The 15,400-nt window shown below is 35.4% G+C and overlaps 1 protein-coding gene across 4 annotated transcripts in view; it reads right to left on the reverse strand.

The window, feature by feature from the left end:
• LOC136034081 (ATP-dependent RNA helicase DHX30-like) overlaps nucleotides 1–15,400 on the reverse strand; it is a 204,513-nt gene that overhangs the window by 63,624 nt on the left and 125,489 nt on the right. For all 4 annotated transcript variants that reach the window (XM_065715201.1, XM_065715199.1, XM_065715200.1 and 1 more), the window contains exon 11: nucleotides 14,155–14,844. In XM_065715201.1, the coding sequence (XP_065571273.1) occupies nucleotides 14,155–14,844 (690 nt within the window). The remainder of the gene's footprint in view (nucleotides 1–14,154; nucleotides 14,845–15,400) is intronic.

A 15,400-nucleotide genomic window follows, 5' to 3' on the forward strand; every position in this document is an offset into this window, starting at 1 on the left:
CACCTTCGAAGTTTTTACGACCACCCTTTGCATAAGAACCTTAAACACCTCCATGGCATTACTTAAAACACTTTCCCCCAGGCTTTGGAGGGTTTCGCCGACACCAGAGTTTTTGTCACATGTTGTTTGAACAATTTTAAAAAATGGCTATCTCAAAATTTGTATCAGATGGGTTTGGGGAAAAGGGTTAGGGGTCTAGCTGCCATCAAATCTCTCTTGACTCTTAAAAGTGAAATATAACTTTCAATTTCCAATTAAATGAGCCCTCTCCGAAGTTTATACGAGCATCCCTACCACAGGAACCCTATATGCCCCCAGAGCATAATTTACAACGCCTGTTCCCGGTCATCGAGGGGTTTCGTCGATATCGGAGTTTTTCTTATCTGACCTTTGAACTATGTTTAACGAAATGGCAATCTCAAAATTATTATCAAATGGGTTTAAGAAAAAAAGAGCATGGAGGCGCTAGTTGCCCCAATTTCTTTTGACTCTTAAAACCTGAACTAGAACTTTCAGTTTATACGAGCATCCCTTCCATAAGAACCATACATGTTCCCAGACCATAACTTACAACGCCTGCCCTCAAGGCCTGGGGGGTTGCGTCGACTGAGGAATTTTTCTTATATGAACTTTGACCTATTTTTAACAAAATGGCTATATCAAAATTTTAATCAGATGTATTTGGAGAAAAAGGGCGTGGGGAGGGGGGCTAGTTGTCCTCAGATCTGGTTTGATTCTCAAAAAGTGAACTAGAACTTTAAATTTACAAACGAATGAGCCGTCTCTAAATTTTATACGAGCATCCCTTCAATAAGAACCATATCTGCCCCCAGGTGATAACTTACAACACCTGCCACTGGCCCTGGGTGGTTGTGTCGACCTTGGAGTTTTTGTTATATAAACTTTGAACTACAGATGGCTACCTAAAATTTTTATGGAATGTATTGGGGGAAAAGGGCGCGTGGGGGGAATAGTTACTTTCCGATCAGTTTTGACTCTTATAAAGGCTACTAGAACTCTCGCTATCCCATCGAACGAGCCCCTTTGAAGTTCATAAGACTACCTCTTCCATATAAAGCGCCTCTTAAAGAAAAAATAATAGTAATAGAACAACGAAGTCCTTTACTATGAGCAATGTTATAGCGTTGCCTGTGATACCGGGAAATCCGGCTCTCTCTACGAAAAATTTCGGTACTTGTGTATTAGACGTCACTCACTGAAGTTTACTATGTGTAAGATTCGAGAACAAACTTTTTTTTTGTTACTTTAGAAACGAATTTTTGCTATATATTTGCACATTAAGAAAAGGGGGGGGGGATAAAGTATAGCGGGTCTGCATGCAAAATTTGTTAGATACAATTATTCTCTAATTATGAAGAAATAATTGTTTTCTGAATTGAAACTGTTCAATTATTTTTATTGTATATTTTCAATTTATTCTGTCACTTGTCTTTGTCCTGTCTCGTGCTAAGCTGAGAGAAACTGACGAAGAAACCGGTTTGTTCTTGCAATTTGAGCGTGAACTTGAATGAGTGGCGTATAATGCACATGAACCAACATTCCTTCCCTCTACCGGAAAAAATTCAAATAAAATTCTCACGTTTGGAATGCCTCATTTTCCAGGGGGGAGTACTTACTGGGGTTTTATTTTCCACGTAGGCTGGGTTTCATAAATGAAACCCAGAATAAACAGAAATTAAATAAACAATCATAGGAAACAAAATAACAATATTTACTAATATAAATGAGAAAATAAATCTTAAAGCTAGTGAAACTTAAATTGAATATGCAAATCCAGATTCAAGCGAACAAAAGAAAAGTATGGGTTTTATTTCCTTCTTTTATTGTATTAAATAAAAAAAAAACAAGTTCTGTTCAACTGGAAATAAGGAACGACATTAGAACTTACAATAAACAGAAATTACTCCGCATATGAAAGGGGCTGTTCTCTCCTAAACACCCCACTCTTTACGCTAAAGATTGACCCTTTCTCACAGCTCTACTTTTTAAAACAATAAAAAAAACTTAAGCGTAAAGAGAGGGGCGTTTAGGAGGTAACAGCCATTTTCATACACAGAGTAATTTCTGTTCGTTTCCAGTTTTAATGTCAATGAAAAACTTGTTTTTTTTTAAATTTAATTTTCGAACATTTTTGAATTAATACATACTTTGATTTTGGCTCTCCACAAGTGAATAATTAAAAAGAAATTTGTAAATTAATTTTCTTGTGGCTAAATGGCTTTCTCATAGTTTTAATCGGACGATTTTGAGAGAAAAGGGGTGGGGTAAGAGGCCTATTTGGCCTACAATTTTTCGGTTACTTAAAAAGGACACTAAAACTTTAAATTGTTTTACGAACGTTTTTCTTAGTAATAAATATACGTAATTTATGAATTAACTTACGTAACGAGATTCTATATTCGAATATTTTTATTACGTATTTGAGAGGGTTCACCTTCTGGTCAATACCTCGCTCTTTACATTAAAGCTTAAATTTTATCCCAATTCTTGAAGAATGACTCCTGAAACGGAAAGGTCGTAGAATAAAAAGTTGAAATTACAAAAAACACTTTAGCGTAAAGAGCAAGACATTTGGGAGGAGATGAATCTCTTCATATGCGCAATAATTTCTGTTCGTTTTAAGTTTTAATGCTGCTCCATACATCCAGTTGAAGAAACTTTTTCATATTTACTTTTTCATTGTTTTATTTTTAAAGAATGCTAGAAAATCCTGCGTCACCTTCATGGAATTTCTCTCTCCCATGATAAAGTGTCCATGGACAGATGATCCCACGTAGCTCCCTCCGCTTGAATCCCCTCCCCCAACCAGAGAACTTCCCCTGAAAATGTAAGTACACTTCCCAATACCATTTCTATATGGGAACAATAGTCAAAGTTTGTGACTTGCAGCCCCTCCCCCGGGGACTGTGGGGAAGTATGTCATTGCCAAGGACATAGTTATTAGGTTTTTCGACTATACTGAACAAAATGGATATCTCAAAATTTTGATCCGGTGACTTTGGGGAAACAATGAGCGTGGGAGGTGGCCTAGGTGCCCTCCAATTTTCTGGTCACTTAAAAAGGGCACTAGAACGTATAATTTTCGTTATAATGAGCCCTTACGCGACATTCTAGGACCACTGAGTCGGTACGATCACCCCTGGGAAAAAGAAAAAAAAGAAAAAAAACAACAAACAAATACCCGTGATCGGTCTTCTGGCAAAAAATACAAAATTCCACATTTTTATAGATAGGCGCTTATAACTTCTACAGTAGAGTCTCTCTGATACGTTGAATGTGATGGTTTGATTTTCGTTAAGACACTATGACATTTAAGGGGTATTTCCCCCTATTTTTCAAAATAGGGCAAATTTTCTCAGGCTCGTAACTTTTGATGGGTAAGTTTTTGTACAACTATCTTCTGTCTATCTGTCTATTACACAATCTTCTATAAAAAAAAGGTAAAAAGCTTAAAAAAACTAAAAAAACTAAAATTAAAAAAACTAAACAACAATTAAAAAAATAAAACTAAAAAAAGGAAAAAACTAAAAAAGAAAAAAAACAAAAAAAGAAAAACAATAAAAATGAAAAAAACTAAAAAAAAAAAAAACTAAATTTGATGAAACTTATATATTTAAAATCAGCATAAAAATCTGATTCTTTTGATGTATCTATTAGTATCAAAATCCCGTTTTTAGAGTTTCGGTTACTATTGAGCCGGGTCGCTCCTTACTACAGTTCGTTACCACAAACTGTTTGAAAAGTCTAAAACCTACTCCATCATGGAGCAGTGGTAAATATTTTATTTTGCACTTATTACAAAATTGAAAATAAACATAAAAATTACAGTAAAATTAAATTTTGAACCAATGAGCTTTCAGCAATTAATATCATTATATATCAAATATTAGGTTTAATTTTATTAGTTCTTTCCAAGACTGTTCAAGATTTATATATTCACTACAAACAAGATTTTGTATACAGCCGCCTTCCCTAACTGTAGAAGTCTAAATTCCAGGGTATTCCTAAATATTATTATTATCCTGTGTAATTTAGAAGTCTAAATTCCTAAATATTTAAATTCCCTATGTCTCTATTTATTGAAATATTAGCAAATAAATGTTTTTTAATTTCCATAGTCAAAAACATATATTTACTAATATTTCAATAAATAGAGACACAGGGAATTTAAATATTGACCCAATTTATGATAATCTTTTGAAAAATGAACCAATTATCGATGGGGGAATTAAAATTTTACACAATCGCCAGGGGACAAGATTACTCACTAGATCAAAAAGAGACGCTTCAATGTTAGCTTACAAGAGGATTATTTCGCAACAGAATGATTAACTAAGTTTCAATTTTTATAATTTTTCCTCAGTTGCTCTTTGATTCTCATTGAAGTAACTCAAATAGCTGCTTTTCCCTACGTGGATAAGTAGCAACAATGTATTTATTATATTTGGTGGTGGTTTTTATTTGTTTTTAGATTAGTTTTCTTTTAATTTTCAATCTTGTGCTGAAGACGCCTTGTTTGGATACAGGCGAAATATCCGCGTTGTTTTAGTCTTTCAATTCTACTGGCCGTTGTCTCGTTTGAAGTTTTCTTTTTGTACAATTTTATCTCTCTTGGTTGTTTATTGTCATGTCTGGCCAGTTCGGCTTAAGAACTTTCATTCGTCAAGAAATGAAAGGGAGACAAATCACTCTTCTATATCACCATTATAGCAGAGACACTAACCTCTTCACTCAAGATAAAATATGTTCGTCAAAGTTTGACTTCTTATAAGTTTATTTCCAACCGTTTCGAAGTTTATTTCCAACCGTTAGGTCTACACTTATCGCTAAAACCGAGTTAAGTTTTTAAATCTAATCCTATGCTTATACCCATCAATGATAATAGGAAATTTCCGAGTATTTTTGGGCCATTCCGCAGCGCCTTAGAGACTCATGACACCCCGTGCCTCCTCGGAAAAAAAACCTGGTCAAAGATTTTAACTAAGCACCATAGTGGCCAGATGGGGCGCATTTGCGCTGTTCTGTCGCTTTTTTGAGGTGGTCACGCACTGAATTTTTTGAATCGCCACATTTTTTTTATGGGGAAATCGTTCATTCGGAGCATTTGCACTAGGAAAATGTAGCTTTCGGCGCATTTTTACTTTTAAGGGGCGCAACTTTAGGTCAAGCAACTGGCAACACTGCTAAGCATTGCTGCCGATATTGCTTGCATCATAATAACAAGCCAACTCAATTTCTTTTCTTTGCCAAAAATAACTTTTCAATTTTTCCGATGGCAATAATCAACCTTTGTAATACAAGAATGCTTTTTATAGACACGTAAAATTGAAAGGAGGCCAAATTTCTTCAGTAAAAGGAAATAAATTGGGAATGATTTCTTGGAGTAAAATTTAAGAAGACATTTATTAGAAAATTAGTGAGATATACCCTAATATATTAAGATATATTAGATATACTATTAGATAATTTCTTAAACCACATTGGCCTGCCACAATAAAGAAAGAAAACGTTAGGTTTTACAAAAAGAAAAAAATGTTAGGTATTTGGTTTTAATCCCTATAATTTTTGGCTTTTATTGAATTTTATTTATCTTTTAATTTCTTTATTTTATGATTTTTTTAATTTAATTTTTTATTTTCTTTGGTTTTTGTTTTTTTTTACACTGACTTTCTGTGTTTGTTTTGTATGTTTTTTCTTCGGCATTTTCCTTGAATTTATTACTTTGTTTGCGCTGAAGAAGAGAGGCAGTTGTTCTCTCGAAATATTCGCTTTATGTGTTTTTTCAGTATTCTCGTTTGGCCTTAAAAAAAAACCACTTTTGACCGTTTTCTCTCTTTATATATATACTATTAGATAGATTAAAAATATATTAATATATTATAAATTATTTAAAAGATATATTAAAACTATCTTATATTATAAAGATATATATTAGATAGATAATAGATATACTCTTTAAATACAGAGACGAAATTGGCCAAAACTGGCTGAATTAATTCAAATATGTTATGACAATGCTTGATCTCATCGTGAAGAATAGATGATCACAAAGGGTTGAATGAAGCTAACTCGATCACGAATTGAAATATGATACTATTTTTCGGTGGAAAAGAGATCAAAGGGCATCCAACCACCCTGTGTCCAAGGATACCCCCCCCCCCTGAAGACATCCGAGCAGAAATTTCTAAACATCCATTTTGAACAGAACAGCCAAAAGGCAAAGAAAAAAATGCAACCAATCCACGAAATCCTTTCTTTAAAAAGTAGTAAGATAGGGATCTCATCCCCAAATACAGAGACAGCAATGCCATAAATGGAAGAACGGTATTCCAGCCTTTGACCTCATCATGTAGAACGGATGATCATAAGATGCTGAGAGAATCTCATTTAATGAGAAATTAAGATCAGATATTTGTTTTAAGTGAAAATATATCAAAGGGCACCCATCCACCCTTTGCCCCAAGATATCCCCGTGACCCCAAGAGACATCAGAGCAAAAACGTCTAAATGGCTATTTTGGATAGAATGACAAAAAAGCCTTGAAAAAAGGCAATCAAAGAAAAGAAAGTCCTTTCTTAGAACGTAGTAAGATAGACTTCTTCTCTAAATGCAGAGAAAACTTTAGTAGAAATAATATGAAAAAAACTTCGTTTTCTTAAAGAGTTAAAGAGGCTGCGTCCCAAAGTCGAACCTTAAAACGTACAGGAATTAGAAGAGGCAGTTGGGGGGCTGCCGCCCCCCAAACCCCCAGCTTTTAAAGACTCTTTTGTACAGGTTTTTTTTTTTGGGGGGGGGGACTTCATTGTTACTAATTACTAGTTTCGGCGCAATGGTTCTCCTGTCCTCTTGTGTTTAACATTTTTCGAAGTTATTCCATTATTCATTCATTTCAATTTTTTGTTAATTAAAAGAGTGCCTTTCCGAAGCCAAGAGCTGGGGGTTAGCAAAAAAACAAAAAACCTGTACAAAAGAGTCTTTAAAAGCTGGGGGTTTGGGGGGCGGCAGCCCCCCAACTGCCTCTTCTAATTCCTGTACGTTTTAAGGTTCGACTTTGGGACGCAGCCTCTTTAACTCTTTAAGAAAACGAAGTTTTTTTCATATTATTTCTGTACGTTTTTCTACAATTAGGACTATAAGAAGACTATTAGGAGAGGCAAACCCCCCACTTTTAAAGACTCTTTTGTACAGGTTTAATTTTTTTTCATATTAATTCTGTACGTTTTTCTACAATCCATGGTGGATGTAATTTAATAATTCCTGTACTCCTCGTACAGGAATTAGGAGAGGAACCCCCCCCCCCCGCTTTTAAATCATTGTATAAAATAGAAAAAAAATAGATAGAATGACCGAAATGTTTCTTTTGCGCATAAGAAGCTAATATTCTGTTATCTCTCAAATGATAAGCTGTCCAGGTGTTATCAAAATTTTTTTGATGTTGTGAAAAAAAACCGCCCGTAAGGGACTTGAACCCTTGACCGGAGGATTAAAAGTCTCACGCTCTACCAACTGAGCTAATAACTTGCATATGTATAAATATAACTTCTCAATAGCTTTTAAAAATTTCAAATTAACATGGGCTCAAATAGCTAATGGGTGGTTTCTGGAAAACAGGGAAGGAGTTATCGGATCGAGCTGAAATTTCGCGGATAAGCTCCTGGGCCGTAGGGGACCTTAACTTGTGAATTTCAGCCCGATCGGACAACGTTAAAAGGGGTGGGGGGGGGGGGGGTTGGAGGGTCGAAACTTTCGGGGGGTTAAGATTTTCCTACGAAACTTTCATGGGCACTTACTCGGAGAATTCCGCATCGAATGAGTCTTCGTACACCCAGATCCGATGTCGGATGTGACCTGTAGGCTTCTAGGAAAAAAAAGTAAATGAATTTTAAGTGGCTATGCGTGGTTTCTGGAAAACAGGGAAGGAGTTATCGGATCAAGCTGAAATTTCGCGGATAAGCTCCTGGGCCCTAGGGGACCTTAACTTGTGAATTTCAGCCCGATCGGACAACGTTAAAGGGGGGCTTGGGTTGACAGGTTGAAACTTTCGGCCAGATTTTCCCCATGAAGGAAAAGTTGGAGGGGGATGAAATTTTGCAGGTTTCTTAGTTGGAGCTCGGGCTACGAAATGCATCCCTCCCCATCCGTCTGCGACCACTAGAACCGAAGATCGCTTAAAATTGTCGTGTGTCGCCTCTTTATAGAGGCACGAGTGTGCCTCCTTGATTTGCTGAAGTAATTCAGAAGGGATTATATATACTTATTTTATATAACTCATTAACCTTACAATTGATTCCTTTAGTTTCTATTGTGATGTTTTGTGGTTATTTATCCTTTGTAAATTTGCCATTAATTTATTCAGTAAGCCTACCTAATTATTAATAAAATAAGTTAACAAGTTTATACTTAATTCTTTTGTGATTTTTTCTTTTATGCGCTTTAATCCTTTTTATGATTCCCAGATGATATTTCTGGCAGTGAATAGGGGTCGAAATACGAATGAAGGGAGGTTGGATACTCCCATTTCTTATCTTCCAAATATGAAAGTCCTTCAGAGGAATCAAGGGCGATGGGGAATAGACACCATTTTGTTTAAACTTAATTATTGGGCTCTTTAGAGTCATTTTTTCAAAGTTATGTCAAAATATTCAAACTAACAAGTGTTCTAATTCGTCTTCCACTTTTCACTTTATTTATCTCTTCTCTCTTTCCTTTCTTTTCTCTCCTTTTCCTTAAACTATCGGTCCTAGTTAATTTTCCTTTTCTAATTTACGCATTAAAATATTTTCTTTCAAGTTCTTGTCTTCTCCCTTCCCCCAATTCCTTTCTTTTTTCTTTTTTTATTTAACTGTGTGGTCCTTTGTTCTGGTTCCTTTTCCGATTTATTTATTTTCTACTTAAACCATCTCCTTATCCCTATCATAAGTTACGATTGTGTTTTAAAACTACACATGTCATAAATTTTATTTTGAAGCGTATGGCACATCAAAAGTGTCAGCTTTATTTGTACATGTCCTTCGCACAGTTTAATGAAAAATATTTATGCATCGGTTAAACCTTATGTGAAGGAATTAACGTAATGGTTTTAAACAAGTGATCCCCCGTCCTTTAGGCAGATGTTCCAAATGGCTAAGCAGCACAGAAAAAAGTAGTTTTATAAATTCTTTCCTAGGTATTTGTATTTCCACCAAACACAGACCAAGGTTTGTGCCTCTATTATTGTCTTGCTACCTTTACAAATTGTTGCGCATTAAGAGAGAGCGACCCTCAAAAGAAGATGAGCGGATGATTTGTAGAAGACAGTCATTGAGTAACCGTCGAAATGCACCTATATAGGCTAGGTAGAAACAGGTCTTCTGAGATGTCAAAGCTTCATCTAGCACCATTGTCACAAATCCTCTGCGGCGGTGTCCTGTGGTTCTCAGTATTGCCAGGAAAAAAGAGCGACCAGACTCAGCAATAGAGTCTTATACAGTATTTACGTATACAGAGGGATGATCGAGCTTGAAGGAAACGGCAAGATGGAGCGAAAGATCGTTCTCCAGTATTTTCGTTCGGTAGATACAGTTCTGACAGAATAGGCGCCTAAAGAAATACCTAAGTCATGAATTCTGCAGAATAATCAAAGCTTTTCCACTTTCAAAATGGGTTCGATCTTCAAGATGAAGTCATGCCAGGACATCTTCGATCAGTAGATAAGCAATTCAGTTGCTTCATTGCAAAGTGGATATTGCAGATATAGAACTGTTTCATAACCTCTTGATCACTGTTCCATAATTAAATAAAAAAAAACAAGTTTTTTTTAACTGAAAGTAAGGAGCAAAATTAAAACTTAAAACGAACAGAAATTACTTCGTATATGAAAGGGGCTGCTTCCTCACCAACATCCCGCTCTTGACGCTAAAGTTTGACTCTTTCTCTCAACTCTTCTTTTTAAAACAGTAAAATGAACGTTTTCGTCGGCAATGCAGTTTGAGAGTGTGCTATGGTGTCTCCATCATCATTAATACATTCTAAAAATGGGACTCCGATACCATCTTGGGGAACACCAGCCTTCAATACACATTCGCGGACAAAAAACTGGCACAGGCGAATTTCACCGAACGATTATTTAAAAAAAAATACCCACGAAGCTCAATAATCACCGTGTCAAAACATAAGCTTATAATCGGATGAAAGCTTTCTGATAAATATTCCCACCTACAAGCATCCTCACGAGCAGAGTCAATGCAAAGGAAGTTAAAAAGTGCAACTCGTGTCACTTCAACTCTGACAGGGATCATACTTGAAATTTCCTCATAAGGAGGGTATAAATATACTAGTAAACACCAATATGTCTACCACGTCAAAACACATCTCAATCGCAGGGGGGGGGTTGCAAAACTATTGTAAGAGAAACTTGTCCCCGAAGCAGGATTTTAAAGGCTTTCCAGCTTAACTTTACAAGTCCTTGGTGTCCCGCCAAAAAATGAACCAGCATATTCAGTAAAGGGCCTGATGCAGAACAAAGTGTATATGAGCAAGTGATAGAAGAGGAAACAGAAGTATGCACTGATAAAAAAAAATCACTATTTGGCGGTATCATTAAACCTAAACATAAAAATGAGCAGTAGCCTATTATTTTATTTAATCTTTTTTTATTATTTTACATTGGTCAAATAAGGACCGCTCATGCCCATGGGCTAAAACATGCATTAGCAGCACAATAAAAATTAACTAATGTATTAACAGAACGCAACAATTTGTATAGATTTGTGTAACATTTTTTCGCTAGCCAATGCTATGCATTCTCCCACATCCCAAAGTTTTTGACTATCCATGAAAATAGTTTCAAAATAATGGAATTTTCCTATTCTCAAAAAATTTAAGTTTTAATTCAGAAACATGTTGACCATTAATCTAAAATTTCAGCAAATACCATAAAGTTTGTCTTGAATATTTCTTTTTCTGCAGGGTAGCACTGCACAATCAGTGGGGTAGTTTTTAATTTTTATAAAACCAAAGGCAAAAGATCAACAATTCCTTTTTTTTGCAGTTTCTTGTACAACCTAGATCAGACTAATTTGACAGTTACCCGTATATAATTAATTATTATATGACCACAGTTTAAAAGTTTAAATGATTATAAAGAAAAGTAAATGCCCCACTTTTTGAAAATATCAGGGTACATCCAAATACTCTTGGACCATTGTTTCCAAAGATTCATCATTTGTCATTTTCCAATAGGCTGCTCTTTGCCATAGGGGTATATAATAGTAGAGTAAGCTCTCTCTATCCCAACATGGTTTTACCCACGAATCATAATGCTTGGGCTCCCTCTCCCTCTCTAAATTTATTCCTACCTTTGTACTTATAATTTCTAGAGAAAAAAGCAGAATTAATGGATCTGTGACTCAGAAAACTGTTTTATGCCAGATTATTCTGATTTTTAAGATTTCTCAAGAAGACTCTGTTATAATATAATGCAAAAAATATGGGTAGCTTATAAGAGTCAGAACTGGCGCTAGTGTCGACGAAAAACTTGCAACGCCATCTGTCGTGTGTGTCGACACTTGGCACTCGTTTTTCTATCATATTTTACATTTACAACTCTGTAATCATTTTTCTGTCATGAACTGAGATCAAATATTTATAACTACCCAAATTTTACCGATTACATTAATTAAATTAATTATTATTTATTACACTAAATAAAACAAGTGTCTCCAAGCGCTAGATGGCGTAATTAGTCTTTTTTTGTCATCATTAGCGCCAGTTTCCTCTCTTATAAGTTATCTACACTTTTTGATATGATTATCAAAGGAATAACACACTTTCATATAACAACTTTCAAGGAAGTACTTTTTCCAAGATTCTTTTTTTATTGTTCCAGGCTATGGTCGCTGTCATGCCAAAAGTTGTACCACAAAAAAAAATACCGTAAACCGTTTGCCAAACTGCTCCCAGAGGGAGGGAGATTAAGTAAAATAAAGTAAATCAGGAAGGCTAAAGTGTGAATTTTTTATGTTGACTAAGGGGCTCCAAAAACGAATCTACGGGTTAGAAAAAAAACTGGACTAGGAAAATTATCAATACCTCTATCCATTAGATTGATGAACATCCATCTGGGATCGATAAGATTATAATCGATCATGCTACTCGGTCACTAGGTGGAAATGAAGGAGAAATACCTCACTCATGATGTCTGGTGCCAATTCCTCCAAGGCATCAGGACACATTACCAACAAAAACAAAGCTTATTTCTAACATTTCAAACGTAAAGAAAGTTACAACTTTAATTTGCATGGATATTTACAATTTACAACACCTTTGTAACTCGAGATACCACTGAGGAGGGCCTTTACCCCTATGGAAATATAAACAAATCGGCATTTTCCAACTTGTCACGCAAAACCTACTTAGCTGAATTAAAGAATGATTTTATTGTCCATCAGACCGACCATTCCTTAATTCGTTTGGGGATCCCAAACATGCAACATTCCACTGGGGATTTTTGATTTTCATTTTCCAAGAATTGGCAGAGATATCATCGAAGACCCCAATGTCTTTCTATGATGAAAATAAAACAGTTCAAAATAGGGATGAAACCTTTTAATTGATGGACACTGTATATGTGTCCGAAATATCCAGTTAAACTTTTTTTTTAATTTTTTTTTCATTGTCAATTAAAAAGGTTTCATCCCTATTTTGAAATGTTATATTTAAGAACTGGCAGTTTAGACAGTATATTTTTATAAATGCTGTTTATTTTTAAAATACCTTTATGGAATAATTTGTAGCAAAAAGGTTTCCAACAAATCTTTCCTAAGTTTTAAAACATCCTCATAATCTATATATATAAAAATAAGTTGTCTGTGTGTGTGTGTGTGTGTGTCTGTCGAGTGACGTCATGTTTGTGTGTCGACTGACGTCATGTTTGTCGACTGACGTCATTATAAGGATTGAGCTGTATGCGTCATGAAGTTGTTTGTCGACTGACGTCATGTTTGTCAACTGATGAAATTACATAACGGGACACAAATGACGACCGGGACACAGGGAATATAAATGACGACCGGGAACCTCAAAGATAAATTACAGACTGGGACACCCGGACACAAATCACGACCGGGACACAGGGAATATAAATGACAACCGGGACACAGGAACACAACTACAACGGGGACGCCGGGGGCACAGGCGGGATATATAAATGACGACCGGGACACAGGGATTGTTCGAATAGAAATTACAGACCGGGACACCGGGACACAAATGACGACCGGGACACAGGGAATATAAATGACGACCGGGACACTCAAAGAGAAATTACAAAATGGGACACCGGGACGCAAATGACGACCGGGACACAGGGAATATAAATGACGACCGGGACACAGGGACACATCATTAGAATAATGAGGTATAGATCTGAATACGGATTGTTTTTCCCATGGACAATTATATTTTGCATGTTCAAGAGTCAGTAAACCTGACAATCTATTTATATGACACAGGGACACAACTACAATGGCGCGTAACTAATATGGCACGTAACGACTTACGCGCGCGGGGGGGCTTGGGGGGAGGGGGCGCGAAGCGCCACCCCAACAGCTAGTATGATATAATTTCAAAGGAATTCTAATTGATATTTCGAGGTTACCCTTCGTGAACCCAAAAAAGGTTGAAGAAAGTCAGCTATCCCCCCTCCCCGATTATGTTGAACGATTACTAGCATATAACTTTAGAATCAATATTTTAATTTATCAAGTAAAAATTTAGCCAAAAATTGGCTTGTTGCCGAACACAGAGCTATATTTATCAAGCGCCATAACGAAGAGAATGTCAAATCTCAGATTTACGAGAGGAAGGGTCAGAACTTTGATGACCCATTTTCTAAACGAATTTAAACTAGTAATACAAAAAACTAAGCTGTATATAATTTCAAATAACTAGTTGGACTGTTTAAAACTTTTGATAAGAGCACTTTCCACAAACTTTTTTCAGGCAAATCATTATATATATATATATATATATATATATATATATATATATATATATATATATATATATATATATATATATATATATATATATATATATATATAGACCTATATCTTAAAACAAGCAGAATAAACAATAAATATAAGCCATACTCACTCATTTTTCAGTCGTAGAGAGACATCTTCAGATCCATTTATCATCATATTTGTAAAACCCTTGTCCTTTTTGAATTTAAAAGAATTTCCGCCAAAAAGAAGCGCGGTCATTGGTGAGATTTCATTGACGTCAAAAATTGTTTTACCATGTGGCTGATCAAGGGCACCTAGATAGAACAGCAAGTCACTGCTAGGTTTTTCGCTAACAAAATCTGATGTCGGAAATACACGTCCGTTCAAAGAAGTATATATCTTCATATCCCTTTTAATCTGGCCTTTTTCAGGGATGCCATGTTTGACACGAACCAAATTCTTCTCGAAACCACATAAAAACGCAGCAAGAACTATTTCTTCACTGTTACTGTTCACATTCAGATGCAGGCCATCCACTTCTTCAGACGAATATACTAAGTTGGCCTCTACGAGGTGCTCCTTCATCAAATTTGAAACACCGAAAATGAATTCCAATGATGCAACGTCAAGCGCCATCTCTTGCAGTAATTCACCTTTAGAGAGATTCGATGTTGACTGAAGCCATTCAGTTACAATTCGGATTGCTGCAATTATATCGCTTTCAGTAGAGAATAATCGCCGTTTTTGTCGTATTTCCTGACGATTTTCAAGCGTTTCAAGGAATAGCTCTTTCCCGGAGCTAAGTATTGTAGCCCCATTCAAAACAGGATTGAGGCACCTGCGAATACAATGAAATTTACATTCTTGAAAAAAATGACGTATATATATATATATATATATATATATATATATATATATATATATATATATATATATATATATATATATATATATATATATATATTTATTGGTTTTGCCAACGTTAGATTTACAAATCTAAATTTATATCTAAATTTGATTCTCTTCGAAAACAAACACACTAAAAAGGCAAATTATGCAGACAACGCATCAAAAAAATAGAAAAAATCGTTAAATACGAGATTTTAAAGGGGAAAGACTTAAAAACCCTCTGTATATCTGTATACACTAACAATATATACAAATGTAAATTTTATATTTTTTGTCCTCCTCGTCCCCCCTCAATACTCTCTTTATAATAAAAAAAAGGAGATAGAATATTCGAAGTGTCTTTTGTGAGTAACATGGGAGAATCGGTCAAAAATACCGTTTTCAGGCATTTTATGCCACAAAACGACAATATGGGCATAACCTAGCCAGTGTAGTTAATCGAATCACTCAAACTTGTTCGGTCGTTAATGTTAATCGTTAATTCT

This window comes from Artemia franciscana, chromosome 12 (genome assembly GCF_032884065.1).
Source record: "Artemia franciscana chromosome 12, ASM3288406v1, whole genome shotgun sequence".
NCBI classification, from domain to species: Eukaryota; Metazoa; Arthropoda; class Branchiopoda; order Anostraca; family Artemiidae; genus Artemia; species Artemia franciscana.